Here is a 27,092-nt window from a genome sequence, read left to right as displayed (position 1 = left end):
CTATCATTAAACAATAACGAGGAGCACGGCTGTTAATCAGAAACAGACTCCAATATAAAATCCTCTCAAAACCAGACTGGCCCACTTAAAACATATATCCCTGGAAAAGTTTCCAACTGCTGCAATATCCTACTGCAAGCTCCATTAAAAATAAAGCTCTTCCCACAGCCATCCCATGCTTCCTCTGCTAGTGACACCCTGCTACTGGGTAGTGCTTCATGATAGATTTGTGAACTACTTCAGCAAAAAAATTCCTTTCCACCTTTTACTGAGGATGTAGCACGGGTGAAACCTCCATCCATTGACCAGATCTGACAGGAGGAGGCTGGAAACTCCACAAAGTTGCAAAGACAGTAGCTTATGTCTCTGCTTGTTGCCTAAGATCCTTCAAAGCAAAGAAACTGTCACAGTCTTGAATAAATTAGCAATGAATGCTCAAAGACAATTTAATTCTCCAAAATCTTCTGAAATGCCCTGATTTAACTGTCTGATAAAGGAAGTGTGGGCAATTAATGTGTTTTTTGTAGAAATTCAGTGTGCTATACACCAACAGAGAATTCTGAATTAGGTTCTGCATTCTCTGTTGATTTTTGGAGATCTCCTGACATCATGAGGATGCCAAGATATGTGGTTTGCTCATGTTGGGATTTTTGGTGAGGTTTTTTAAAGTGTTTTACATATGGGCAAAAGGGATGGAAAAAATAATAATTTCTTGTAACCACGTTTACATTTGGAATAAAAGCTGCGTTAACTCTTAACACAACTTTGCCCTCATGAGAGATTCAGCCTTGCCAGACCTGGACACGCTCTTAACTTCTAAAACAGCTCTTTGTCATAATAATTGCAGCCATCATAGCAACTTTTAGAGCCAAAAGTTCACAGGGTACCTCCAAAACATGTCAAAAGGCTCTACAAGCACAAGACTGAGGTTCCCTTAGGGGCTCTCCTAAACACCAAAGAGCTGCAAACAGCCACAGTTTTGCAAGCAAGTGAACACAAAGAAGTGACCCCAAAGGACTCCCAGCACTGGTTTTGGACCTGTATAAGTCTGAAAATTCCTGAAAAAAATTTAAGTCAAAGTACAGATACCTTAGAAAATTTCACTTATGCTGATGGACTTATTACCCCTGCTTTCTCCAGCCACATTTCATGGGCTTATAATAGTACCCTACATAGTGCCACAGGGGCCAGTGAACCACAGACTGAAAATCACTGAGCAAGAAATTAAATTCACACCAGGACAAAAAAGTAACAAGTCCAGAGAGAATCAATTTGCATTCAAGAAAATGTCCCAGGAACTTGTGATAGGAGATAGACCTGGGTGTCTTCTGCCAGCTGCAGGTCTCTGGCTGAAGTCCCCTGTGCCAGAAACTGAAGAGAAGCATGTGGCCACATCCCCAGCTAGACAGAGCCCAGTCCCAGCCAGGAACAGGCTGATGGAATGAACATTTCTAAATTCCCCATCAGGATGCAAATTAAGGACTGTGGCCACATCCCTCATCACTACCTATACCCACAAGCCCCAAGCACGAGTGGCAGGGCTGCCATGGCTTTGCAGGCTTTCTGGCAGAAAGAATTCTGAAGAATTCTTGTTCACACTGATACTTTGTTTGAACACTTTCTCCAGATGGCTTATGGGTAAGAGAACAATGCAGATGTATGTACCACAAAGCAGCTCACTGAGTGGCTCCTGCAGCAGCTAAAGCCCACATGTATGTGAACAGTAAATGGTCAGAAGCCAGAGTTTCAACACCTTAGATCTGAGGAACTGTGGGATCACAATGCTGTCATAAACCTCCAGTGATTCAGATGACAAAGCGGAAAGAGGGAGAACAGAGCTCAGCTTAGGATCTCTCAAGAAGTCTTTCAATTTTCTGTGAAACAGAATGGCATTTGTCCTTAATCTTGCCTCAAAATTGCTGTTGTAGAGTACAATTAATTTTATTGGCTTCAAATTTTCTTTCACCTTTGCTTTTTTTATCTATTTTATAGCACTGTTATAGTACTCTGTATTTGGGTCTAAATGACATTACAATTCACTGGCCACATTGCACAGTATGAAATCAACTTTAAAAAATGGAAATTATGTTTTGGATGTCATCATATTGTGATGATAAGCAAGAGCAAGAAAAACTAAACACACACCAAAAAACCCCACCAACCTTTATCTTCATTATTAGGGGGGGATAGGTTAATATAATCATGCAATATTTCTAACCAAGCCTGTTACTGGATCTTATCAAACTAAATGAGCCGAGCTTGGATGGCAAAGTAAGCTTACAGGAGAAAAGTTCCTTTGGTCATAATCATCAAGATTTGGCTTCTGGAGCTTTACTTTCTGTTCTGTTGGCTTACAGCATAGTAAAAGTACAAATAAGGCAGAAGAGAAAGCTCAAAAGGCAATGAGAAGAAAAACACAACTTATAAGGCACACTGTGTTCATCTGACAATTCCCAGCATCCCATAAACACCAAAAACAATTCAGGCAGTGACCTTCAAAAGACTGGATTCCTTTACCCACGGACTGTGTACACAAGGTCAAAGTTCCACTCGACTTTAGCCTGCAGAAGTGGTGTATTAGCTATTCAGCTGTAACTCCCATAATGACAGGAGACAGCTGAGATCTGCTCAAATCAAATTACAGCTCTGATTATGCAAAACACTGTGGCTCTGCATTTTCTAACACCAAGTCTGAGTGCAGTTTGAAGATGTCTGCTCCAAGATTTCTAAAAACAAGCAATTAAAACAACAGGAGAAGAACCAGTTTATTACTCTACTTATATTTGGCAAAGAATACTTCAGGACAAATTATAGATACAAGTGTGTCAACAGTTGAATACATACACTAGAAGTATTTTGTAAATTATATCTCATACCGTCAGGGAGTTGTTTACAGGACAAAGCATCATCAAGATCTCTGGCAGTTGATGGGTCGATGGTGAAAATGCATTCTTTCCTATCCAAAGAAAAAAAATAAAAGAAAAATTTATCTCCCAGTCATGAAGAAGGTATCAAAACACAGAGCCCATCACAGACATCCAGACAACAACAACCATGTTTTCAGAAGACTCTGCTGAAACATCTTCCAATCTAATCTGAATTCTAAATCTAATTTATTTTTTAAAAAACAGTTTAGACAAGTGAATCTCCTTGGGTATTTTTTCATTTTTCTTTGTGGTTTAACTGCTTGGTCTTAGTAGCTTTCATTTCATTACAGATATTCCCTCACAAAAACTAAACAATTTAGCCCATCAAGTTCACTCCAAAGAAACAAGCAAGAAAAAGTCTAGATGCCTTGCAGCTAGAGTAAAAATAGATTGTTCCTAATTGCTAAGTTAAATGGAACACAAATAACCCTCATGCCCATGCCAAAGAGTGGATGTCACAGCATCTGACACTCCATGAGCACAGCTAGCACAGAGCAGGCACTGAAACACGTACAAACTGAGCTGCATGTGACAAAACTGAGTGAGAGTTTTGGTCCCAGTAAAGACACCCAGGAAATGCAGGAGTTTATAAAACCTTCACTGCCAATTACAGACCAAAGGGAAAAGCAGGTTCAGTAGGAAAAAATGTGAAAGTTATAGGAAGGGCAAGCTCCAAATCAGCTCATTAGATCTTACAAATCAAACTTGGTGCTCAGGAAAAGCTGAACATCCTTTTGCATGTGCTGCACCAGGTGGCACCTGGAATTTGCAGCCCTGCCCTGGAAGGCTCACAGGTATGTCCTGTAGCAGTGGGTGGCCTAACACTGGGAACACACCAAGCAGGACCACAGATATGGTCTGTGGCCACACAGATGGGACAAATAAAGCATCTGACTCAGGGACCATCACGTTTAATGGAGCAGAGCCTGGCACCAGTGAGACACAAAACCTGAAGCATTCAACAAATAAAACTTGCTGAACTCCTCCTTCAGGGCCTCCCTTCATCCCAGGCTGTCCTACAGCAACTTCTTTCCCAGACCTCTGGACTACAACAGAGTTTTCCCAAGCACTGTGAGGAATGTGAGACCAGAGCTGAAGAGCAATGAGGTCAGTACAGTAATGGGTTTGCTGGCTTATTTTGCTTTGATCTTAACTTTTAGAGTAAGTTCAGCCCCTCCCTAGTTAAAAGATCCCCAAGCACAATGGCATAGGCTGAGGCTGCCATGGAAGAGATCAGACCACTGCTTTCCTTCTTTTCTCTTTGCTACAGAAAGACTCATATCATGATGGCAACTCCCTTCTAGAGATGTATAATGTAAACACACACTATTTTTCTTACAGCATAACCACTGGTATTACTCCTGGGGCAGGAGAGACAGGAGGAGAAAATTACAGTGAATTCTTAAAGGAGCAAGTGTACATGAAATTAGAAAGTGTTTTTGTATGGGTGCTATCTCACTGAGAGCAGTGTCCCCAGCTTTGCAGATCTACCACTTCCATACTGAAATGCTCTGGGTGGTATTTGCTGGTATCAGGCAGCTGGCAGCATCTATCTATGTAATTCCACCAGGCACACTAAATAGAGATTTTCAAAGACATAAAAATCAGTAAAGCACTTCACTGCCTTCTGAGACTTTGAAATTCTTTTGGAATATGCTGGCTTTCAGATTGGATAGCAAAGCTGCCTTAATCCCCAGATGCACATTAGTTTCTGATCCTTTGCATGCATCTAAACAAATTAAGAGACTGTGACACTGAAAGATATAAAATCTTTCAACTACACCAGGACTGATCTGCTGGTGCCAGCACTAAAAATCAACCAATTTTTAAAGGTTTACAAACAACCTTAATTCCATAAAGATCTATTCCTTAAAATTCCACCTCAGGATGGAATTTCAGGATACCACCACTCCAAGGCACCATGCAGCTCTCTTTAGGGAGCTGTGCATATGCAGATAGAGACTCCTATACTACAAACAGAATGGGGACACACACATGTGCCAGCCTGCATGTATTTATACCAGGTCCCATTAATGCACAGGGTATAAAGTGCCCTCCCTAGCCACATCCAATAAATCTTTAAGTTATTTAAAAGAGTCAACTGAATGGACACAAATGGCTTGCTTTATCTAGCAAGTGAACAAGAAAAAAGTTTAACCTGGTTCAAAGAGAATGTAGGTTCCTGTGTCAGGGGAATACAGAGCTTATCCCAGATGTTCAGGGCCTGCTACCACAAGCATCTGCCACCCATTGTGAACTGTAGCTCCAGGCAGTTAAAAAATCAGCACGTTGGTTTCAACAAAGTGCATATTTGCAGCCTGCCCTAAATAGAAGTGAGCAGAAAAACAGGGTGCCAAATATTTTGCCACATTTATACAATGGTAACAACTAATGGGCTGTTTTGCTGAGATGTATTTGGCCAGTCAAGTCCACTGCAGAGGCCAATGGTGGTCCCAGTTCAGAGAGTCCAAACCTGTAAGTCTGGTGGGGCAGCCCCAGCCTCCCTCTGTGCTCAGCCCTTGGGGACATGGGGCTGGCTCTGAGCTGTCTCTCAGCACAGGCATGGCCAGCACAGGCACAGCTCACAGCTGTCTGAGATCCATGAAGGCACAGATGCAAAGCTGAAGTGAGGTCCAAATTCTGATCTAGCATTTCTCACCAGCTCGGATAAGTTTAACCACCAGGCTCAGATCTGTTTCTCCTTTAGAACTATTCAAAGGACTTGGACTTGTAGCTTGTCACAGGCCCTTTATTCTGGGCACAGACTGCAGGGTGAGGTAAGAAAGTCACTGAGCAAGTAAAACAAGTCATGATACTCCTTGGCATAAGGATATTGCAGAAATGTTGCAGAGCCAATGGCCAGGTAGTCAAATGGGACAAGAGAAGCCAACCTCAAAGCAGAGCTCCAAGTCCACAGCAGTCAGATAATCCTGGAACATGGGACTATACCTGGATGAAATTTTCTGAGTAAATTCAGCTCACCAGTAACAACATTATTAAGTGTGACAACATTATTAAGTATTCTGGTTTTCAGTTTTTATTACTGAGGAAGTTTCAGATGTCCATAGGAACAAGGGCTGGCACATGGGATCCATGGAATGATGGGACTGCAGCTCTGAGCCTGAGGGTTGCACCCTGCACACATGTTCCTTCAGGGTATGGTCTCATATTTGCAGCTATCTCCTCCTGCTTTTCCTCCAGGCCCAGTAGAATCACTTTTATCTCCAGGATGCCACAGAGAGCTGTCTCTCATCCTGGAGAATCAGGCAATGCAGTGGAAGCAAGGGTAGGAAAGGCTGGGTGTGGGCAGCACAACCTGCCTGCTGTTCTGCAAATTGTCACCTCCCTTCACCCACAGCAGCCACCCCTGCACAGCTGAAAAAACCACCTGGGTGAAGAAACAACACTGCTCTCAGCTATGTGGCAAGTATGCCCTGTGAAGGGGAAGGGGCTGACCAAATTCCTGCCCTGACCATGCTGTCAGGCCGTGCAATACCCCAAAGGCTGTGGCAGGAGGGATCTCAGAGAGATCAGACCACATTTCTGACTGTAACCAGTAACAAGACCAGCCTGCAGCGAGTTGATTCATTAAACCACAAGGGACAGAATGTTTCATGCACCTGCTGAGGAAGATGTTACTTAAATCCACAGCTACATGCACACACATTTGCACTGATTAACTACAGGTATATACGAACTGGCAGTGTCTCCATCTTCTGGAGGGCCACCAAAGTGACCTTGTGGGTTAAGAAGTTTGGTCATCCCCCTCTCTCCCTTCTTTCAGGGCCTTAAAGGAAGCGTCTCTCATTGTCATCACACCTAATAAAAATCAGGTTTATTTATTTCAAATTGTCAAAACGTATTTGTAAAAGCAATGAGACGATCTAAGTCCACTTGTTCCAACACACAATTTGGTTAAAAGAAAATGGTTTAAGAGATAGAGACACACAGAATTAAGAGATTTTCTGGTCCCCATGCTGGAAAAGACTGGAGATACATATGTGCCTTTAAGAACCCCTCAGCACTGGTCAAAAAAAACCAACCAAAAACCCAAAAACATTTCAGTGTGGAAACTTCCACTTTTTACAGGACCATCTTCAAGTAAAACAGATGTCTAATGCAGGTTTGCAGAGGTGAACTTGCTCTGGCATGGAGTTTCTGCCAATGGAAGAACAAAACCTTTCCTCCCTTCTCCTTGTTTCAGAGGTTTCAAGCACCAGAGCAAGGCAATGCCTGCAAGACTTTGGGAGGATCAGGGGAACTACTCACAACTGACCGTGGTGGACCTGCAAGCAAGAGTCAGGAAAGCAGGAGCCACCCAGACTGCCCAGACCCTGCCAGCCCCCAGCAGCACTGGCCAAGCCACCTCCAGCCCCACAGCAGTGACAAGGGCCCTGCTGTAGCTGGCTCTGTGTGGCTTCTTGCAAATCAACCACCTGGGGAAAAAGAATTATAGAATAGAGCACTTAGTTTATTACACAGTAATGACAGTGTCAACCTATACAGGCTGGTATATCAATCCTAATTTAAGGAAAGCTAATTAAGTGCAGTGCTCTTTGTGCAGCTTCAGGAAGACTAATTAAAGCAGACAAGCATGTCTGCAGAGCAGTTAGTCTTTTTACCTTTAACAGGACCTAAAATAAATGGCTGGTGCAGCAGTAGAGGTAAGATAAGTAGTCTGTTGGTGAGCTGGAATTACCGTCATGGTAATTAAAATGTTCACAGATCACAGGATTGCAACAGCAGTTTGTTTTACTTTGTGCAAACACATACATCTATGTATACATCTATGCTAAGGTATTCACAAGAATCAGCAGAGAAAACACTGCACAGTTGGTGCCTCAAAGACTGGTACAATATATTCATTTTTGCCAGTGAAACTGTTCAGAAGTAACATACCACTTAGTTTAACCATAAAATATGAACACCTACGACATCAGGAGATTACAAATTCCAGTGGTCAGGGCTCACTCTTTGCTCAAGACAGAGGCTACCTGCATCAGGATGAAGCATTGCAATGGTAAGCCATGGGCTCAGGCAGTATTAGAGGCAAGGCTTCTGGTATGACCACCCAGCTGGGCAAAGCTTGGGTGTTAACAGTGCCATTTTCTTGCTGCTTGGAGAAAGTGCCAGTTTTGTACACAGTAGACAAAGCAGCACCCTACAGATCTTCCTGTATAACTCAATGATCTTCCCAAGCAGCAGCACATAGATGAGTCAACTCCCCAGTGGAGACATGGAGCCCAGATTTTCACCACAAATAAATGCCAACAACATGAAATACCAGTCCAGAGAACTGCATGTACCCACCAGAGCATCAGAAAACCCTTCATGAAGCAAGACATTGTCCTTACCAGCTGGTGTAACCTCTCACAGCAGGCAGAGGCCTTAAGAAGCAAAGTATGACCCAGCTATTCAGGAATCAGGATGGAGGAATTTCACCCCAGGCAACACAAGCACAAGTCAGCTGGCAGCCAAGCCATGTCCATGCTCCTGGTGTGACACAGATCACCACTCCTCCTGGTCCTGGCAGCAGCCACCACCATCTCAGGTCACTTGGGCTGAAGCCTCAGCTTTGGCATTTGTCTGAACTTGGACTGCTCAGGAATGAGGCTGTGGGCAGAGTTTGGACTGCCAAGTCTCACGAGAGAAAAAGAGAGATTCTTTGCAAGAAAATCAAAGCACCTAAGGAAGGTGCTGAGCAGGGAATCACTGGAAGTCTTCCAACAGGAAACCCAGACACAGGGGCTGGAATAGAAGGGAATGGAAGGGAAGTGAACTAAGTGCAACAGAATAGAACTGTTTCAGTTGGAAGGGACCAACAACAATCATCTCATCCAACTGCCTGACCAATTTAGGACTGAACAAATTAAAGCATGTTTTAGTTAAGGGCTTTGTCCAGGTGCCTCTTAAACACTGACAGGGTTGGGACATTGACCACCTCTCTAGGAGACCTGTTACAGTGTTTAACCACCTTCTTGGTACAGAAAGGCTTCCTAATATCCAGTCTAAACTTCCCCTGGTGCAGCTTTGAACCATTTCCACATGTCCTGTCACCAGGGTGAAGAGATCAGCACCTCCCTCTCCACTTGCCTGTGTTAGGAAGCTGACAGAATTAAGGCACCTGAACTTAAACACCTTATTTATCCCCCACTATTCTGACTCCCCTCCCATGGGCAACTTTCACACCAAAGCAGTCTCCCGTGATGTTCACTGGACATTTACAAAGACCAACACATCGAAAACAACTACAAAAGAGAACAAAGAACACACCAGAAGCCTGAAGGTGGCTGAAACCAGCTGTCTGTGAATTCCAGCATTCAAGACTCAACCAGCTCATTGACACCCTGCCCCACCCCAGGCTCAGCTGTCATGGCCCACAGTCCCTCCAGTCATCCAAAAGCTCCTGAAGCACCAAGCTGAATCTTTTGCAGAAGTATCAGCCCATTTCCAAAGTCCAGGCTGCTTCGGCTGGAGGTGAGACAGGAATGACTACTGTTTATTAAAGTTTCAGCAGTGCAAGCCTTCTTTAAACTCGAGTAGGTCAGTGCTAAGACACTCACAGTACGACTGACTGCATGTCTAGACACTTGCAGTGCATTTACATTCTTCTAGGGACTCCTTAGATTGTCCTGTTCTCTCCACTTTGTGCATACATACAATAGCCTGGTGGGAGTGAAAGCTCAGCCTCCTGGTTTACCCATATTGACTCCAGCTCAAAGCTGGCAGTTTAAAATTAAGCATAGCAAAGGCACTTTTAGAATCTTAAAGCTCTTCAGGTAATTTCTAAGACCCTGCTGAGCACCATCTTGCAAAAGCTAAGCAGACACCATTTCTCAGAGCTGGAAACAGTTGTTTTAATTTGAGAACAGGCATCCTAGAGCTGTCAACTCACTCCAGTGAATGCTACTAACATTTTTTCACACAACAATCCCATTGTTATGGCAACCACAGAAATCAATCTCGTTCTTCAAGCACAAGTAAACCCGGCTAGACCACAGTGTCGGTGCAGGTTTGTTACAAAGTGCCAATAAGCAAAGGATCAATCTGCCAATAGTCATCACTCAAATCAGGACAAAGTACCCTTTCTCCAAGAGAAATTTCAGAGACCAATCAGTGCCTGAGCATTTGAGACTTCAACATCTCACTCCTAAAAGCATTTATTACTTGTAGTGTCTACCACATTTGTCACACTTGATGCTGGCAGATTTTAGTTAAAACCCAAGAGTGGCTGCTTCCAAGACAGCCTCTTAAAAGGAATATATTTAAAAAATATGCCTGCAAGAGAAGTACCCTGACAAATCTCTGGTGGCACTCTGAATGCCTTGTAACAGACTGACAAAGATACTTGACACATCGCAAAACTCTTTTGGCATGGTGCATAAATTTTAAAATGAATTATAATTATAAAATAATTGGAAGCAAAAACTAATCTCTCCAAACACTGAGCATTATAAACCCCCAAGAAGTCCAGCAGAGCACAAAATGCATTGAAAGCCCAACTTCAAACCAGCACTACTCTCTTTAATTTCTCTGTGTTTATGTTTTAGCTAATGTCCTGTCCTGGTTCAGAAAACAGACCTCGGTCCAAGAGAGCAGCTGACAATGACTCTTGGTGTATTACACATCTACAACAATAAACTTTCACATTTTCACCAGGACTGCTCACTGGATTGCTGTACCAGAACCAATTATTCCTTCTATTTATCCTTCTATTCTTTCCTCCATATTTATGGCCTCCAAGTAAGAGGGAAGACAGAAAAAAAAGCACTGCAGTCTTATACCTATATAGCTTGAAAAGCCAAAATATATTTATAAAGGAGATCAGAGTCTCTGGGAGGCCAAGCACCAGCAGTATTTCCTACAAGTCATACTGTAATTGTGCCACAAATATAATGAGTTCTCTGCACCACCACTATCCCACGCAAGAAAGCCAAGTGTAATTGAAAATGCACTGCATTATATAAACTATTTGAATCATAGATGCACAGTGCAAGGGACACTAGGTCATCCAGCCCCCATAAGTCAGAGCCAGGCTGCTCATGACAATACATTTGCAAGGACTTTCTCCTCTATGGTATCAAGCATCTTTAGTGATGGAGTTTCCAGCCCTTTAGCAATCTACACTACAGTCTATTTTGGGTTGCACAGGAAAGGCTTCTTCTTTGTTTTACCTCACTTGTCCTTATAACACCCCTTTCTACCCTCCCACCATCGTAAATGATTCTCAATTTTCATTTTGGTCCACATATTTTTAACTATCAACTACTATATCTTTCACAAACTTCTAGTTTCAGTGTTGGCAGATATGCATTGAACAGTTAATCCTTCCTTGTAAATCAATCTCTTATCTCCCAGAATATTTTTGCTAGTCTTTTCCAGACTGTCCCACTTCTAATCCATGCTGTGATATCTCCAGGACAGCTCTGCCTCATACACTTGCATTTGGGCCATCTATGTTACGATTTATGGGTTGGTTGGTTTTTTATGGAGCGATCTGAGAATAACCTGGTAACAAAGATCCAATCACCCAAAAAGTGAGACAGATGGACAGGTTAAAGCAAGTTTCAGATCACACCATCAGAGTGGAACCCAAGGAAAATACTGTTCCTTGTAATGACCAGCCTGTCCTTGTGATCAGCTATGAAATACCACACCAGGGATACACCACCTCACCAGATGGAGTGGTGCTGGGTTTCTTCAGCTACAGCACCAGAGACAGAAACCTGGGCTGACACCAGGACCTGGACACTTCATCTCTTGTCCACCCTGTGCTATCTGACCTACAGTGAGAGCAGGGCACCAGCAAAGCACTGTGATATCAAGTAAAAGGGCAGTACTTGGCACACCTGAACTGCCCCACTTAACACGAGAGGCTATGGCACTTTCCTCTGCTCATCAAAACCCCACCTTGCGATCCAGTGGAGTCCAGTAAGAAACAGAGACACTGTCAGACTTATTTAAGATTTTATCCTCATCCCCTTCTGTTATTCCCTCCACTTCTCTCCATATAATAAATATCCAGGCAAGAACAAGACTGTATGTATAACAATCAAGGTGCAAAAGTTTTCTTTTACTGTTTTCCCCAGCTAAGCAGATTTCTAACAAAGCAAGATTAGGTGTGATGGCCTACAAGATCAGAAAGCAAAAATTCTATCCAACCACACACCACCAATTCTGTCTGAAGTTGCACTTCCAGTGATCACATGCACCTTCCTATAAAGAAAAAGGTGAAGTTGCCCTGTGTCTCTCTACACCAGGCACTGGTAACAGTATCTGAGAGCACAGAATATGCATTATTTTGTTCAAAACAGGGTCACCATATTTGCTGTATCTATACTGTAGCAGAAAATATGAAAACAGAGAGGAGGACCAAAAGAAGCCAACCAGAAGCAAGGAGCTGAATCACTGGCAACAGCACCTTGAGCATATTTACTCCAGAGCTTTACTTACTCAGCTAATGGCAGAGAAATGAGCTAACATGAGCTCTCCTCGTCAGTCCAAGAATGGTACAGTCCCCCAGACTGCCTGGAAAGCAGAAGTAGCCAGAGCAGGTACAGTCACCATCACCAGGTTCTGGAATCAATCCTATTACAGAGGAACTGGATCTGATATGCTTAGACACCACTGAATAATCCTTTGTAAATCACCTATGTATCTAATCCAATGTATCTCTCTATGGAGAACATTTAATCAGTCACAGAACAGCTCAGTGAGAGCAGAGATCACAATCTGGCCCTTTTTGTGTCTCCACTCCAAGATAACAGTCAGTTCTGAAGCAATGTTGCTTATACATTTGCTAAACAAGTCATTTCTCAGTTTCCATCAGAAACCAGAGCATACTTACATATCCTATTATAGCTGAGTAAGACTTGCTCTACTTAACACTAGCTTTTTGTAGTGGAAAATCTCCAGGAAACAAGTTGTTTAACAATGTTTTATCTGCCCTGCACTCATTCCTAACTAAAGCTGTCCACCTGCCTTGGAAAGACATCTGTTTCAGAGGCTGACTGCTTTCCCCCAACACCCCTTGCACAGCTCAAGGCTGCCATTTTTACCATCACCTCTAATTTTATCAGCCAATAGTCTCCTTGGGCATCTACAGCAAAGACCATCCTGTCAAACCCTTACTATACACAGTGCTAATCCCTGTTACCAGCTGTAACACTCCTTGAGAAAGAAATAAAAGCAAAATAGAGCTGCAGTGCAGGTACCAACAGAGCCTCCCTCCCCAGTGGGCAGAGGGACACAGCAGAGCACCTCTGCTCTTCTTCCCAAAGGAAGGATGCCACGTTTCTGAAGGGGCAGCCAAAATTACAAATTTGGCCTTCAACAACTTGGATCAGTTGCAGTTGAGGTCCTGTGCTGAAATAGCAAGATGCAAATTTTAACTGAAAGCTTCATTTGCCTGCAAGAGCAAAGTTCAGCAGCTCTGCCCTGCCAGGGAAGCAAGTGAGCTCTAATTGTCTCCTGCCAATGCAGGGCATCCTGGCTGGCCCTCTCTGCTGCCCTTTCAGCATTGTGGGAGGAACAGCCCTTCAGAGGGACCTTGGCAGAGAAAGGGTCTGATGGGAATCTCATGAAGCTCAAAGGGAAAAACAGAGTCCTGCACACAGGGAGGAACAGCCCCATGCACCAGCACAGACTGGGGAAGAACCAGCTGGAAAGCAGCTTGGCAGAAAAGGATGTCCTGATGGACAAGTTAAACATGAACCAACAAAATGTCACTGCAGCAAAGGCAGCCAAGAGCCTCCTGGGCTGCACCAGGAGGAGTGTTGCCAGAAGGCCAAAGGATGCATTCCTTCAATCCTTCCCCTCTGCCTGGCACTGGTGAGATCACAACTGGAGTGCTGTGTCCAGTTCTGGGCTCCCCAGTACCAGGGAGATGTCAACAAAGGGCTGCAAGTTTGCTGAAGTGCCTTGATGATGATTAAGGAATCAGAGCATCCAACCTACAAGGAGAGGCTGAGAGAGCTGGGACTGTTCAGCTTTGAGAAGAGAAGGCTCAGGCAGGGAGAGCTCTTCAATGTGAAAATACACCTGATATAGGGAGTAAAAACAGCAAGACAATTTCCAGTGGTATCCAACAGGACAAGAGACAATGGGTACAAAACACAGGAGAATCTACTTGAAGGAAAAACCACATGTTTTTCTGAACCCCAGAACATGTTCCTCAGAGGGGTTATGGAATCATCTTTGGAGCTATCCAAACCCCAAACGGGCACAGCCCTGAGCAGCCTGCTCCAGCTAACCCAGCTTTGAACAATGGGATTGGAGTAGATGATCTCTAGATCTGCCTTCCAATCTGAACAATCTGATGATTCTTCAGAGTTTAGCCCTGCTCAGCTGAAGTCAGTTTCTGCTCCTCAGAACACATCCATCTTGTAGATATTTCAGAGTTCCCTGCCACAACACCCTTTCTCTGCTCAGTATTTTTAGCTCATTGTTTTGTATTTTGCCAGCTGAGAAACTGCAGTTTGTAATTTTACCTTCAGCTTCATATTTCTTCTTAAAAGTGAATACAATGTCCTGTTTATAATAATAAAATCACTAGTTGGCAGGATGACATCAAATGGAAAAAGAGAAAGCAACTGGAAAATTTAGAGCAAGCAATTTTGAGTGCCAAGTTTCACATTTGTAATAGTCCAGCGGAGGTCAACAGGCTCACTTATTATTAGGCAAATGGTAAAGAAATAGATATCCTCTAGTTCTTCCATGTTAGACTATATAAACCATCTCTACTTGAACAGGTTCTAACACTTTCCAAAAAAGTGATGTTATACATTTTCCACAGTAACACCAACAATGGGAGACAAGCAAAAGGCAGAATTGCTTTGCAAAGAAAGGCCTTTTTTCTCTCTCCAATATTTAGGTTTTTGTTTCCCACTATGATTGGACTTTCCTGGCTTTACTTTCTTGTCCCAGTTAAGCAGTAAAGGAAACAAAAAGATATGAATGAAATTAGAAACATTTGGAATGAGTCTTAGAAATAGCTTTTGGGTTTCTTAGATTCCTGGCTGGACCTCTTCAAATGGCCTCCTCCTCCCTCTGCCTCCAGCTCCTGCACCCACCTCTGAAATTTGTATTTCCTTCTTTGCCCTCACCCCTCTTTTCTTCAGGGGCTACATTTTTGTCCCAAAGCAAACACGGAAATGAAAATTACATGTTGTAACACTGGAAAAGACCGGAAAGTGGTTGAAACTTTGCACCCATCAACATTTGTCTCTATGACATTAATCCTCCAAAGTTTCCCAAAAAGCAGAAACCAAACACTTCTCAAACTTCTAATGAAACAAATACCAACTCCAGTCAACCTGAATAATAAAATGAGCACTCCAGTCCTATCTGTATTATCATATTTTAAGTCTCTGGAAGGGAAGTTTCCTCAACCACACATTCTGATACTTCATGAACCTTCCTGCTCTCTCTAAAATTCAACTGCAGGAAGCAATGCCAAAACCTAATACTTGCCCAGTGCTCTTCATTACAAGTTTTGGGTGCTCTTTAGAAACAAGTAAGCTGGGAATGCCTGTGAAATACTTGTCTAATTTTACAAATGAACCCATGCAGGTGAGAAACAGATGTCCATAGCAAAACTGTGTAAAAGTGGCAGAGCAGAGTGCTAAGCCAGTTAAATCATGTCAAAGCCATCCACAAGGTTTGGATCTTTTCTCCTTAAGTAATACTGAAATATTATGTAAACCTTTCTTTGTGAGCTATTACTGGAGAAGTGAAGGAAAAAAAAGATCTCTTGGAAGCAATTCTACACAGGCTGTGTAGGTGAGATCACACTTGCTGTCCAAATAGAATATGCATGGCAAGAACAGGCTTCCTGTAAAACTGGAAGACTTGCAGGAAGATCAAGAAACATATTTACAAGATGGCATGGTTAAAATGCCTTTCCCTCTTGCCCAGACTCAGTGGCTTGGTGAAACACATTGTCTCAGTTCCATGTACAACCACACTGACAAACATCTCTGGTGCAGGGCACTCTCCGCACGCTCCGAGCTCTGACTCCCAGACCGCACCTCGGACACTGCTCAGCAGAACACACAAACTGCCTTTTGAGGAGGAAAGGGTCATTTCCCAAGATAAAAGGAAACAAGGAAAAGTTATCTCAGGAAGAGGAAACACACAAAAACACAAGACATTTTTTGGGTCTCAGTTCCAAATGCAACTTTTATACATGACACTAGAAAATTTACAGCCCTATGTTACAGAACTGCAGAGGATTTACTAGAGGTGGTAGTACTTTAAGCTAAACTCTAACATGTGTTTATTCTAGTCAAGCAAGCAATGTGTAAACTGAATTAGATGAGGTATTTACAAGTGTTAACATAGCTGTTTTAGGAGAAAAGATGAGTTTTAATTTCACTGTAATTAATTTATATCATACTCTCAGACTACTGTACAGTAATCTGGGAAGCCTGACAGATCACCATGCACAAAGTACAGAAAAGATGGGCACTCAGAGAGGCAGGTGTGTGAGATCCCCTGGGAAACAAGGCATAACTCAGATGTGCACCCAGAACAGACACCCAAGTTCAGGTGTGTTCCTCTGGATGCCGTGCTGGCCCTTTGTAGGACAGTGCAGACCACAGCACACTTACTGCTGACAATATGAAAGCTGATATCTAATAACAAGTTAAGGCCAAGCTACCTTGGGACTTGTCAAAAACAGTCTCAAGGTCTCCTGGTCTCACTCATCAGAGATGCCAGCCAGGTATCCAACCACCTGACACCACCTTCCGACAATTCACACTGCATTTACTAATAAAATTCATCTTCTTTCTGGGTAGACAAACCCTTTTCTGTGAGGAAATTACAAGGAAGACTCACTTGTATTTTATTTTCCATAACTAGAAGTCTCATGTTATCTCCATATGTGTTTTGACCACAGACTGGTTAGTCAGCAGTGTGGCAGTTGACATTAAAAGGATTAGTAAATTAAGCTCAAATAATTGTCTTAAAAATTTTGACTGTTAAATGTTTATATTTGAGAGGATCAAAAGGAAATCTACTTTGTAGTGTGCACTGTGGTCAGGAAGGGGCAGAGAGGGATTTAAATGGCTTAACCGCAGAACTGTTATCACCTTGATAAGTCCCAGTGTAATAATTCAGCAGTAAAAGCAAGAAATGCACTTGGAATTTGTTTCCAAAACTGACTGTCTGACTGGAGACAAGTCAAGCTCTTTATTTGCTTAAAAGAACTCGGTCAGAAGCAACAGAGAAGGCTACTGAACTGTAGTCAAGAATATAAAAATAAGCACTTTCAAGTGACATCTGAACACCAGTGTTCAGTGTCTACTTTTTTTTTTTAATGCTACCTGAAGCCTGCAGTCTGAGTCTGGTATCTGAGTGTTAGCATTAGTCAATCAGGAGTGTGATTCTCTGCTGAATTATTCCACTGTATGGCAGTGGAAATCCAGAAAGCTGAAGCAGTAAGGAGGCTGTAGGCTCCAGAGCAGAATTAGATCCAAAGTAACACCTGGAGTACAGGTACAGATACAAATACATTTTCAGCCTTGAAATAAAAATGGCTGCAGTTTATCAGTTTATCTGCTCAAATTGCTAATGTCCATACCAGTAACACAGATAAATGAAGAGGAAGAGGAGCTTGCTGCATATATAAAGGTGTTTGTACCAGTGCAGTGACCAGAGGCATCAGCCTCCTAGGGCTGCTTCACCTCAGCATTACACAAGCCAGCAATGAATCTGCCAACTGAGACAGGATGCTCCAGCATGAGCAAGGCTGGAAGCAGAACACACGGTGTCTTCTTAATAATGTATTTATTGTTTGCCTGCATCATCCTTTATTGCAAAGTGAGGTTCTAAACAAATAATTTTTCTTTGGTCCTTAAATCTTTTCTGGTAAGGATGTCTCTAAAATCTGACACTTAGAAGTGTAGCAAATCCACTAGTTTTGGGTAGTCCAGTAATGTCAATGTCTGCCACTCAACAGGCTGTGAAGTTCCTGAAAGCTGGTTGGGATCACCACTGAATTGCAGGGATGGTTGATGTGAGGTAGGTGGACAGTCTTTATCTATCTCAAGTCTCAGAGCAACAACATCCCAGATCAATCATCTGCCAGGCATTCAGAAAATCTCTGCTATAAAACTACCACTAAAATGCATAATACATTCCAGACAAAATCATAAAACTTTCAGATTAGGTGCCGAACACAAAATTTTCAATTTTTCAATAGTTCTTTTAAGAAAAAGCCTCTCTGTCTCACAGAATACTTCTCCAAGTAACTGATCTTCTGGGTTTGTCAGTACTTTCAAAAGTAGTTTCTTTCTATGCTTTCTAGCACAGCTAAGGTATAACATGATACATGTTATAAAGTCAGTGCCTTTACAAAATGTGATGAAAGCAAAACAAAATAGCACAACCCTGCACCAACCCAAGGAGTTTTAGACCATGCTTTTTGCTGTTACCTTAAATCTCTTCTTTTGGCCAGCTCTCCTGGTGAGATAACCCAGGGCAGGTTCTGGGGAAGACATTCCAGGACTTCAGGGGAAAAGTCAGAGAAATCCACACCGTACTCCGTCAGGATCCCTTCTGATTCTGGCTCGATCTCTCCGGCCTGTCCAAGACTTTTGCACAACTGCCTGCAGAAAGAAAGGGATGCCTTTTTAAAGTGTATAATTACTACTGTCACGTTGTTATTGTCCCTGCAGAGAGGCTGCTGAGCCCTCTAATACACTCTTTCACCCATTCACTTCTCCCTGAGTTTTGGCAGAGAACTTAGCAGGAATTCAAACCATACCATGACTTGTGTCTGCTGAAGATGCAAAACACTCACCAAGCACTACCCTAGGCTGTTTTTGTGTATCTCATTTGAAATAGATATTTTAAACTATTAGGTTCTTGTGAAGGTAAAAAGTTTCCAATTTAGATAAAAATGCATCCAACAGAGATAAGAAAAGCACAGCCACACAGGCAGCTCTAGCATTACACATGGCTGTCTTGAGACCCTCCCTCCTCACCACTGAAAAAGGTGACTCACTTCTACTACCAAAATGAAGAATAGATTCACACCAGATACCAGAGAGCTCCACAGGGAGCTCAGTACACTGCTCTCCATCCCAAAGGATACACAGCTCTGCCTGGGCAAACCGAGGCCCTGTGAAGACAGAGGTGTGAAGAACCCACACTGCCTCCCTGACAGGAGTCACACAACACACCCACAGATCATCTTTCCAACCATCTCCCAGGCTCCTTACAGAACCTCAGCATTCCCAGTCATTTGTTCCTCCTCTCATGGCTAAGCAGAAGCCTCTGAACCCAGAGCTAACTGGAGAGAGGCCAAGGATCTAGAAACAAGTCCCAGACAGGGGAAATTGTCCCCCCCATGCTAACAGTGCTTGATGAAGTACTCTGCACACGTAGATGAAATTGCTGCTCTATTGCGCTTGGAGAAAGTTTCCATCTGCTCCAGTGCAAACCCCAGCATGGATCTGTCCAACAGCTCTGGTGTCAAACACGGCTCAGCTCTGGACGCTGTGCAAAGCAGGACTCCAAAGGAGCAAGACATTTGTTCCCCCTCCAGCTGATTACAAATATCCCATGAGAACCCATGTCACACAGTGGCTCCCCCTGTCCCCTTTCTCACCTTTAGATTGCTCTACAGTACACAGAGTTAAATTACTTTTTATTTTTTTAATATACTGCCATTAGGCCAATGCACATTACCGTCAATAGAGATAATGTTCCTGACCCAAGAAGATTACAACTGAAATTAAGGCAAATCCATCAAAATATGACACAAAAGAGAGGGGTAATAACACAGCACAAAAACAGCCACTCTAATAAGTGTTTTTCCACTGCATAAAATACACAATCATTATATTGATCCTTCTGCTTTAATTCCAATGAGTGAGAACAGACACTAATGACTTTCCTAAATTAGGGCCAAAACAGTGCACTTGTTATTTGGACAAGCAAGATGGTCTCAAGGCTTCAAATGTGCCATAAACCCACAGAACAAACCCCAAACTCTCAGCACAAGCGAGCCCATCTTCTTTATGGGAGCAAAGCTCGTTCTTCACAACGGGAAGGGCTGTGTAATAAACCTGTCACATTGTGTAATATGCTGGAAAGGATTGCTCGCTTCATGGTGTGGTAAATTGTAGAGTTCACATTGTCTAGCTTTAAAATAAAAATGAAAACAAGGATAAAAGATATTTCCCTTTATTGTTTCAATTTTATGTACAAACTGTATGGCAGAAATACGTGTGCATTTGGCATCGTGGCTGAATTCTCTGTTCCTGCAGCTGGGTCCCAGTCTAATCCTTATTTTAATGTAAATAAATGAGGCATCAGTTTTATCTCCTTCTCTCTCAGCAGTAACAATAAAACAGAGAAATCACCACTTCATTTCACACGTCTGGTGCAGAGCTGGGACTGAGCAAGGATGAGCCTGTGGGTCTACAGACCCAGCAGCGCTGCCAAGGATGGAAAAAACAAAACAGGAAAAGAGAGGACACATTGCCCTACCCAGCAGAAATGTCAAGAGCTTGAGTCTTAGGTGTCCCTTCTTTTGGCAGGGCAGATCTGGGAAGTGCACCAGGAGGGCAGCTGGACATCTACAGGACAAGCCATGGAAAGGACCTCTGAATGCCAGAGTGCTTTCCAGCTCACTCTTCAAACCCATGCTCCTCTTGATCCGTTTACTGAAATTAGATTACGAACCATAAGGGGTTTACCCAGAGGTTTGATATAGGACTAATATTTTTTTAATAGTAATTAACATTTGATTTACAGTGTTCCAGGGAACATTTCCCAAGTACCTTGAAATAAAAAGTGTATAACTGACTTTAATTGGGGCCATGTTACAGTCACGAAGGCATGATGACTTGCATCAGAGCAAAATCTGACAGGACAGCATGTGATCAAAGGTAATGCATATAGGATCACCGACGGCCCCAGAGTAACAGCCAGGCTGCAAAATCATTCCTGGGGCTCCACGGCCACCAAGGGCAGCAAGAATAGTTCAAGAGGCTTATAAACAACCAGGGGCACTGGGCCCAGCAGCACTCAGACGTTCACTCCCAGGGAGTCACGGTGTCTGTGACACCCTGGGCTTGCGTGCATCTCTCTTTTTTTTTTTAAATGTCAAAAGGCAAAAAGGAGTTACAATGGTTACAGACGTAAACATTTCTTTTCTGTGACGCTGATGAGGGAGCATTACCTTGAATTCCTTGAATACCCTTGGATTGATGTCAGACATGGTGTAGCATGCACTAACTGGAACATGCCATGGTTGGGGCAGAAGGTTATTTCTCCAAATCAGCCATAGCTGCAAGATTGCTGAAGTGCTCCAAGGTGCCCACTCACCAGAATTTAACCTATCAGGATGTGCACCTGGGGCACAGCCACCCTCAAGCTGCCATCTTCCCTCTCATGGTGACACTCATCATTCACTCATCCATCTCTAGGAACATTTGAGCTCTCTCCCTTCCACTTCAACTCCACTGAGTTGAAACTGGCCTGTGCATTCAAAGGTTATACGATGAGAACTCTCCAAAAAGACAAAGAAGGATTACATAAGGCTTGTTTCCTTTGAAAAGCCAGGCAGGCTCCCACATTGGAGTGAATAACTTCCATTGGGAACTTAACGCCCTCGCTCAGCTTCTCCTGGAACAGATTGTCCAGTCATCCTACATGGAGGGCTTCTTTCAGCAGCAGGAGAACACCCCCCACATAAGCCACCAGTCCTTAAGGAAGAAGCCCACCAGGATGCTCCCACTGCCCAGAGCTCAGACAGAGCTGCACAGGCTTGAGAAAGGCCCCAGGTGCCAGTGGAGATGGTGAGAGGGCTGCAGGGCTGAGCATCAGAGGGACAGAGAGCTGTGCCATGGAACCCCAGCGCTCAAGAGCTCAGTCCAGCCCTGCTCCACATCATGGAGTTGCCTTCCTGCAGCTGCCAGGCCATGTCCCATCGGAGCACAGGAGCAGCGTGGTGCTCCCAGCACGGATGAGGGTGTCCCACAAGGTGGTGACTTGTGCCAAGGGAACAAAGCTTTACTGAGGGACACTCCCATCTGCAAGAAGGTGTTTTTTCAACAGACCTACACTGCTCTGTTGAGAGGATTGGACCTTCCCTTGAGCCTTACACTGAACTACCCAAGGTATCTGGTTATTACCCCTCACATGAAATACACTTTTGTATTAAAAAAAAAAAAAAACTGAATAAAATGCCAGAGATGAAAAGAATTCCAGCCACTCAAGTGGCTTTGGAAACAGCAGCAAGTGAAATAACACCCTGCAACATTTCATTTGATTGTAAAAGCTGGAACAAATGATGTCACCTTGACAGACCAATATCTAAGATCCCAAGCTAGAATGGTCACAAGCCCAATGTGACACAGAGGCAGTTGGTGATTCCATGCTTTTCTATTAGTTATTTTTTTAATATAGTCTCATCCATCATCACATGTGGGGACAAAAAATTCCACCTTAACCATCTGCAAAAGTGCAGAGACATCTGGACTAATACTCCAAATAACCCTGGACTCCAACACTGAAAATAGTCCCCAGAAAATAATGGTACATGGCAGTACTTGCAATATTTTTCTGGAAAAGGAGAATGTCTTGGAGCTAATTTGCTTTACCTGTTACCTGAAGCAGGTACAGTTATACAACATTTCACTGCCAAGGTAAAGTCACTTCACATGCAGGAGGGAGCACAGCAGCTCAACTCGGGGCATGGCCAGCACGACCCGGAGCCATGAGTTCCTCATCAGTCCTCCCAGCACAGTCGGGGTGACAGGGTGGCCTTTGGAGGGGACAGTGTCACGCTGGTGACCACCAGGTGGCAATCATGACACAGAAACGCACCCCCCTCCCCAAGGGACCTCCAGGGACTCTCAGGTTGCCCCTGTGCAGGTGAACACTCTGGGTAGCCAATGCCACCATCAAGCTCTTGGCTCTCATTTCTCCACCCACACATGGTCACTGTGAGGACCAATCTGGGTCATTAACTGTGCTTGGAAACTTGGCACTGAATTTCCCAAGGGAAAAGGAAAGCTGAGGAAGGTGCATGACGAGTCTGGAGAGTTCATCTGCAGGATGAGAGTACCTAGAAACACCCAAAGCATCCAGGGGACATGACTGCCAGCTCTGGAGGGAGTTTCCCTTGACACACTTCCAGCAGACAGTGCGGGGCGATGACCAACAGGCTCTCTCTGTCCAGACACCTTCAAAACCATGGTGGTGGTGCCAAGGGCATATCAGGAACTTTGTGGGCAGAAGTAAGGGTGCACAAAAAAGTTCACAAAATCTGCAGATCACCTGCTCTTCTCCTCTTCAGGGGGGCCACGATCAGTAATACAACTCATTATAAACAAGGTAACATGGCTAATAAACGAGCTTAAAAATGAGCCCAAAAGCAAACAGAATCCTTTGGGACATTCAAGAGGTTTCCTTGTCTTTCAGTGTTTATACAAGAATTACTTATGGCTAAAAACAAAAGGGGTCACCAAGGTTTTATGCTCTCATGTCCACAAGGCACTTACTGAAGTGCAACCAGCTCCCAGAGGAAACGACTATGTATGAACACAATCATGGACATTTTCTTTCCTGACAACACCCTTTACATCTTGGAAACGATCAAACCAGACAGATGAGAATATCCAATATTGTCAGAAGTACAGACTAAAGACACACACATTAGCCAATAAAAAATATATTAGCCCATCCTCCTAATTTCCCCTGTTTCTGCTGAAAGGGGGGTTGTTCATGACAAAAAGCCAAGCACTACAATCACCCTTCAGTGTTTTCTCAGTTGGAGTCAAAGAAGACAAAGCAAATCTCTGCCAGTAAGAAACTTATTCTCAGTGAAGTTCACAGCACAGCCAGACCCAAGTTAAGTGGGGCTCAAAGGGAGGCCACTGCAGTTCATGCACTGCAGTTTATCTAGGAAACACTGAGTGACCTCATGGTTCACGTGGCTCTCAAGGAGCACACATGAAACTTGCTATTACTGGGCCCACAAATCAGCTGCAACTGATAAACTCTGTGAAATGAGGACTTGAGTTTACTTTTAGTTCTAGGGCTGATAGATCTCTGCCATCACACTTATTCTTAAAACAGGTTTTCTCTAAGTTTTAAGCTTTACCAGCAATTTGAGCTGAGGACTCCCAAACCTGCAGTGCTCACACTGTACATCAGCTGTGCTACCCCATCAGAACTGCTTTGCAAGGGGAAGAGAAAACTGGACTTTATGAACAACTCCCACTACTGCACATGCTCCAGATTACATCCAGATGCACCTGTAAAATCTGACCACAGTATGGCCACAGAGTTATCCACTCTGGATTACCAATTAAACCAGGACTACTAAGTATTCCCAAGACAACTGAATAGATTGACCAACATCCTCCATTTCTTATTGAGACCCATTCAATAGAAACAGCCTGGCCACTCCAGGTGGGAGTTTGTTACCCTACAGCAGTACCAAAGAAAAAAGTGAAAATGCTGAAAACCAGTCTTCTTCATGGAGAGGCAAAATAAACTTGCAGTCTGGATCCAGCCCAGCATAGGCCATTTGTGTAGCACTGGCTTAAAATTTCCTCCTTCACAGCACTGCCAGCAATTTGAACTCTGGACAGTGATGACTTTACACTGCCTGATGAAACACACAGAGTACAACACCCTTCTCACATGCTTCAGGAGGGAATGAATCTTCTCTTGATTTCTACTATTCCTCCTTGAACCAATGCAACTTTAAAACCACAAAAATCTGTGACTTTCTTCTAATTCTTACCAGCAAAGGCGTAAAAACTAAAGATGAGCTTCACAGCCACTGATCTTCCCTGGCAGAAGAGAAATGTCTGCACACTGTGTACTACTCTTCCAAACAGGGAGGAAAGACAGGAAGGCTGCCAGCACCCCATGGTGCTTGTGCTGGTCAGGCTGAGCATGTGTGCTCCCCCTGGACCATGCACTCATCAATGCTGTGATGCACCAGCACTAAAGAAAGCACTCGAAGAACTTAACATTTATGAGATTAACTAATGATGAGCCGCCCTTCATCCCAACAGAATTTATCCACCAGAGGGACACAAGACAAGCAGCTTGTTAACAGATTTCTGCTCTCCAGTTTGTAACGAATTAAGTGAAAACAAAACTTCCAACTAGAAATGCCAGTCATCTCTAGTTCTGATGGCAGCCACATACCCTGATGCAAAGTTGCTGTCTTCTTTCCAGTCCACGATGCGACAGATGAAGAGCGTCTGTGAATAGGCCTCAGGCTTGCTCACAAAGTCTGGAGGGCAATCAGCCAAGGGCACATAGACCCTGGGCACCCTGTGGTCCACAGGTGAGAACATGGCACACCTCTTGAAGAGTTCACTGTTCCTGTCAGCCAGAAGTTTGATGAAACCTGTAGCTGCTCGAGAATGCTTCTTTTCCAAAATATACACCACCTGGGAGAGGCAAGTTTCTACAATTAATACCTTCAGAGAAACTTACTTTATTTAGCAGAATGAGAATACCCAAAGGCTCAGCAGAGTAACTGGAAAAGTCACAAGGTCTATATCTTGTTTTCCCTGTATGTGTATATGTGTGTGCATTTTTTAACTGAGTACCTATTTACAATGTATTTTCCTTGCCATCTTGCTCATGGCTATAGAAGAGCTAAGTGCTTTCCAAGTGCTAGTTCTCTACAGCAATTTTCTTGATTACAGAACAAAACCAGACAAGAAGCAGATGCTTCCAAATGCAGGGAATTAGCCACAAAATACAAGCAACTCCTGTAAAATCTTACATTTGTATTCTCGGCCTGTGATTTCAACAGTCAGCACAGACCAGGCCAGTCCAAAAACGGTGCCGCTGGCAGATCCAATGCTAACCACAGGAAAGGATGTGCTGTTGGGAATTTGGCAGTTCTCTCCTTCTCTCTGTGCTTTCTGAAGTTAGGGGTTATTTTACCTTTATACAAGATGGCTTTGAAAAGAATAATAAATTACAATATCACTAAATAATTGTTCCAGAGAGGTGTTCATCCAGGCTATATTTTTGTAGACCATAATAAATCACTGGATAACAGAAACATTATAGCCGATTTCCTAAGCTTACACAGAGGAGCCCTTCCAGAAGGTTTCAGGAGCTGCACCTCTGCACAATTCTGAGTGCTGGAATTGCCACACTGGATGAGACCAGAGCAGCCCAGCCAACAACAGGACCAGAATCAGAGGCTGCAAGGGAAAGCACAAGACATGGAAGAGACCTGACCCAGTCTGACCCAGCAGCCCTTTTCTGGTCTCTTAACATTCAGAGATTGACTCAACTCTCAAATCAACAGTACTAGCAGCCTTTCCAAAGTCTGTAAGAATTAATTCTGACAACTTTGGATACCCTGACACTCATATTAGTATCCAATCTTTTTCCTGAATCTTGCTAAGTAATTTTGCATGACAAACAAAGGGAATTTAACCTAGGAAAATTGGTAAAAATAACAAGTCACTTGATTTTTATCAGATCAGACAATTACTCTCTCTGAAATGGAGAATGAGACTCAAAGATCAACAGATAGAGGCGACAGGGAGGCCAGGCCTGGTCTCCTTCAGCCTCTGGGAGCACACACGTGCTTACTTGTCACTCTCCATGGATTTACCTTGGCTGTCCTTTGAAGAAACTCATCTGGGAGGAGCCTGGGATCATTGACCTTGGGTCCATCATCTTGCTTTGTTCTGTGCACACCAGTGACCCCAGCAGCCTTCCCTGCATCAAAACACACAGGAAGTTACTGTAGCACATTTCCATGACAAATTTGTCTCAGGCCTTTGCTCTAAAGTACAATACAATATGCACGTAGTAGACTTATTTGAAAGGAAAAAGATCTCTCAGGTGTTAGAATTGCCAAGCATGAAATAATTATTTCTCTGGACTACAACAGACAGCAGATACATGTTCACTTACCGTGCAGATGTGCTGAAAAACAACAAAAATCAAAATAAATCTCAACTTTGTAAGGAGGACTATATCAGTCATAACAGACAAAGTGGTAGAAACAAGTTCTGTTTATTAAATACTATGGGCTAAGAATTTTGTGGCATTTCTTAGTTGGAGTCATTAACATTACATAAGCAGTCCTTTCCTACATACATTCATTTAATTTCCTTTAAAAACATTATGCAGGATTATAATATATGTTATCTT

At 43.3% G+C, this 27,092-nt stretch overlaps 1 protein-coding gene across 3 annotated transcripts in view; it reads right to left on the bottom strand.

Annotated features, from left to right (window-relative positions):
• The window catches only part of DIS3L2 (DIS3 like 3'-5' exoribonuclease 2), a 180,275-nt gene that overhangs the window by 83,718 nt on the left and 69,465 nt on the right, over positions 1 to 27,092 (bottom strand). For all 3 annotated transcript variants that reach the window (XM_071437863.1, XM_071437864.1, XM_071437865.1), the window contains exons 8-11: positions 26,548 to 26,654; positions 25,110 to 25,357; positions 18,365 to 18,538; positions 2,877 to 2,956 (exon numbers count right to left, since the gene is read on the bottom strand). In XM_071437863.1, coding sequence (XP_071293964.1) covers positions 2,877 to 2,956; positions 18,365 to 18,538; positions 25,110 to 25,357; positions 26,548 to 26,654 — 609 coding nt within the window. The remainder of the gene's footprint in view (positions 1 to 2,876; positions 2,957 to 18,364; positions 18,539 to 25,109; positions 25,358 to 26,547; positions 26,655 to 27,092) is intronic.

The sequence above is a fragment of the Agelaius tricolor genome, unplaced genomic scaffold (genome assembly GCF_023055355.1).
Source record: "Agelaius tricolor isolate 1412-34295 unplaced genomic scaffold, bAgeTri1.0.p SCAF_12, whole genome shotgun sequence".
In the NCBI taxonomy this organism is placed as follows: Eukaryota; Metazoa; Chordata; class Aves; order Passeriformes; family Icteridae; genus Agelaius; species Agelaius tricolor.
Note: the sequence above shows the minus strand (reverse complement) of the source record. Positions and strands in the feature narration are given on the sequence as shown.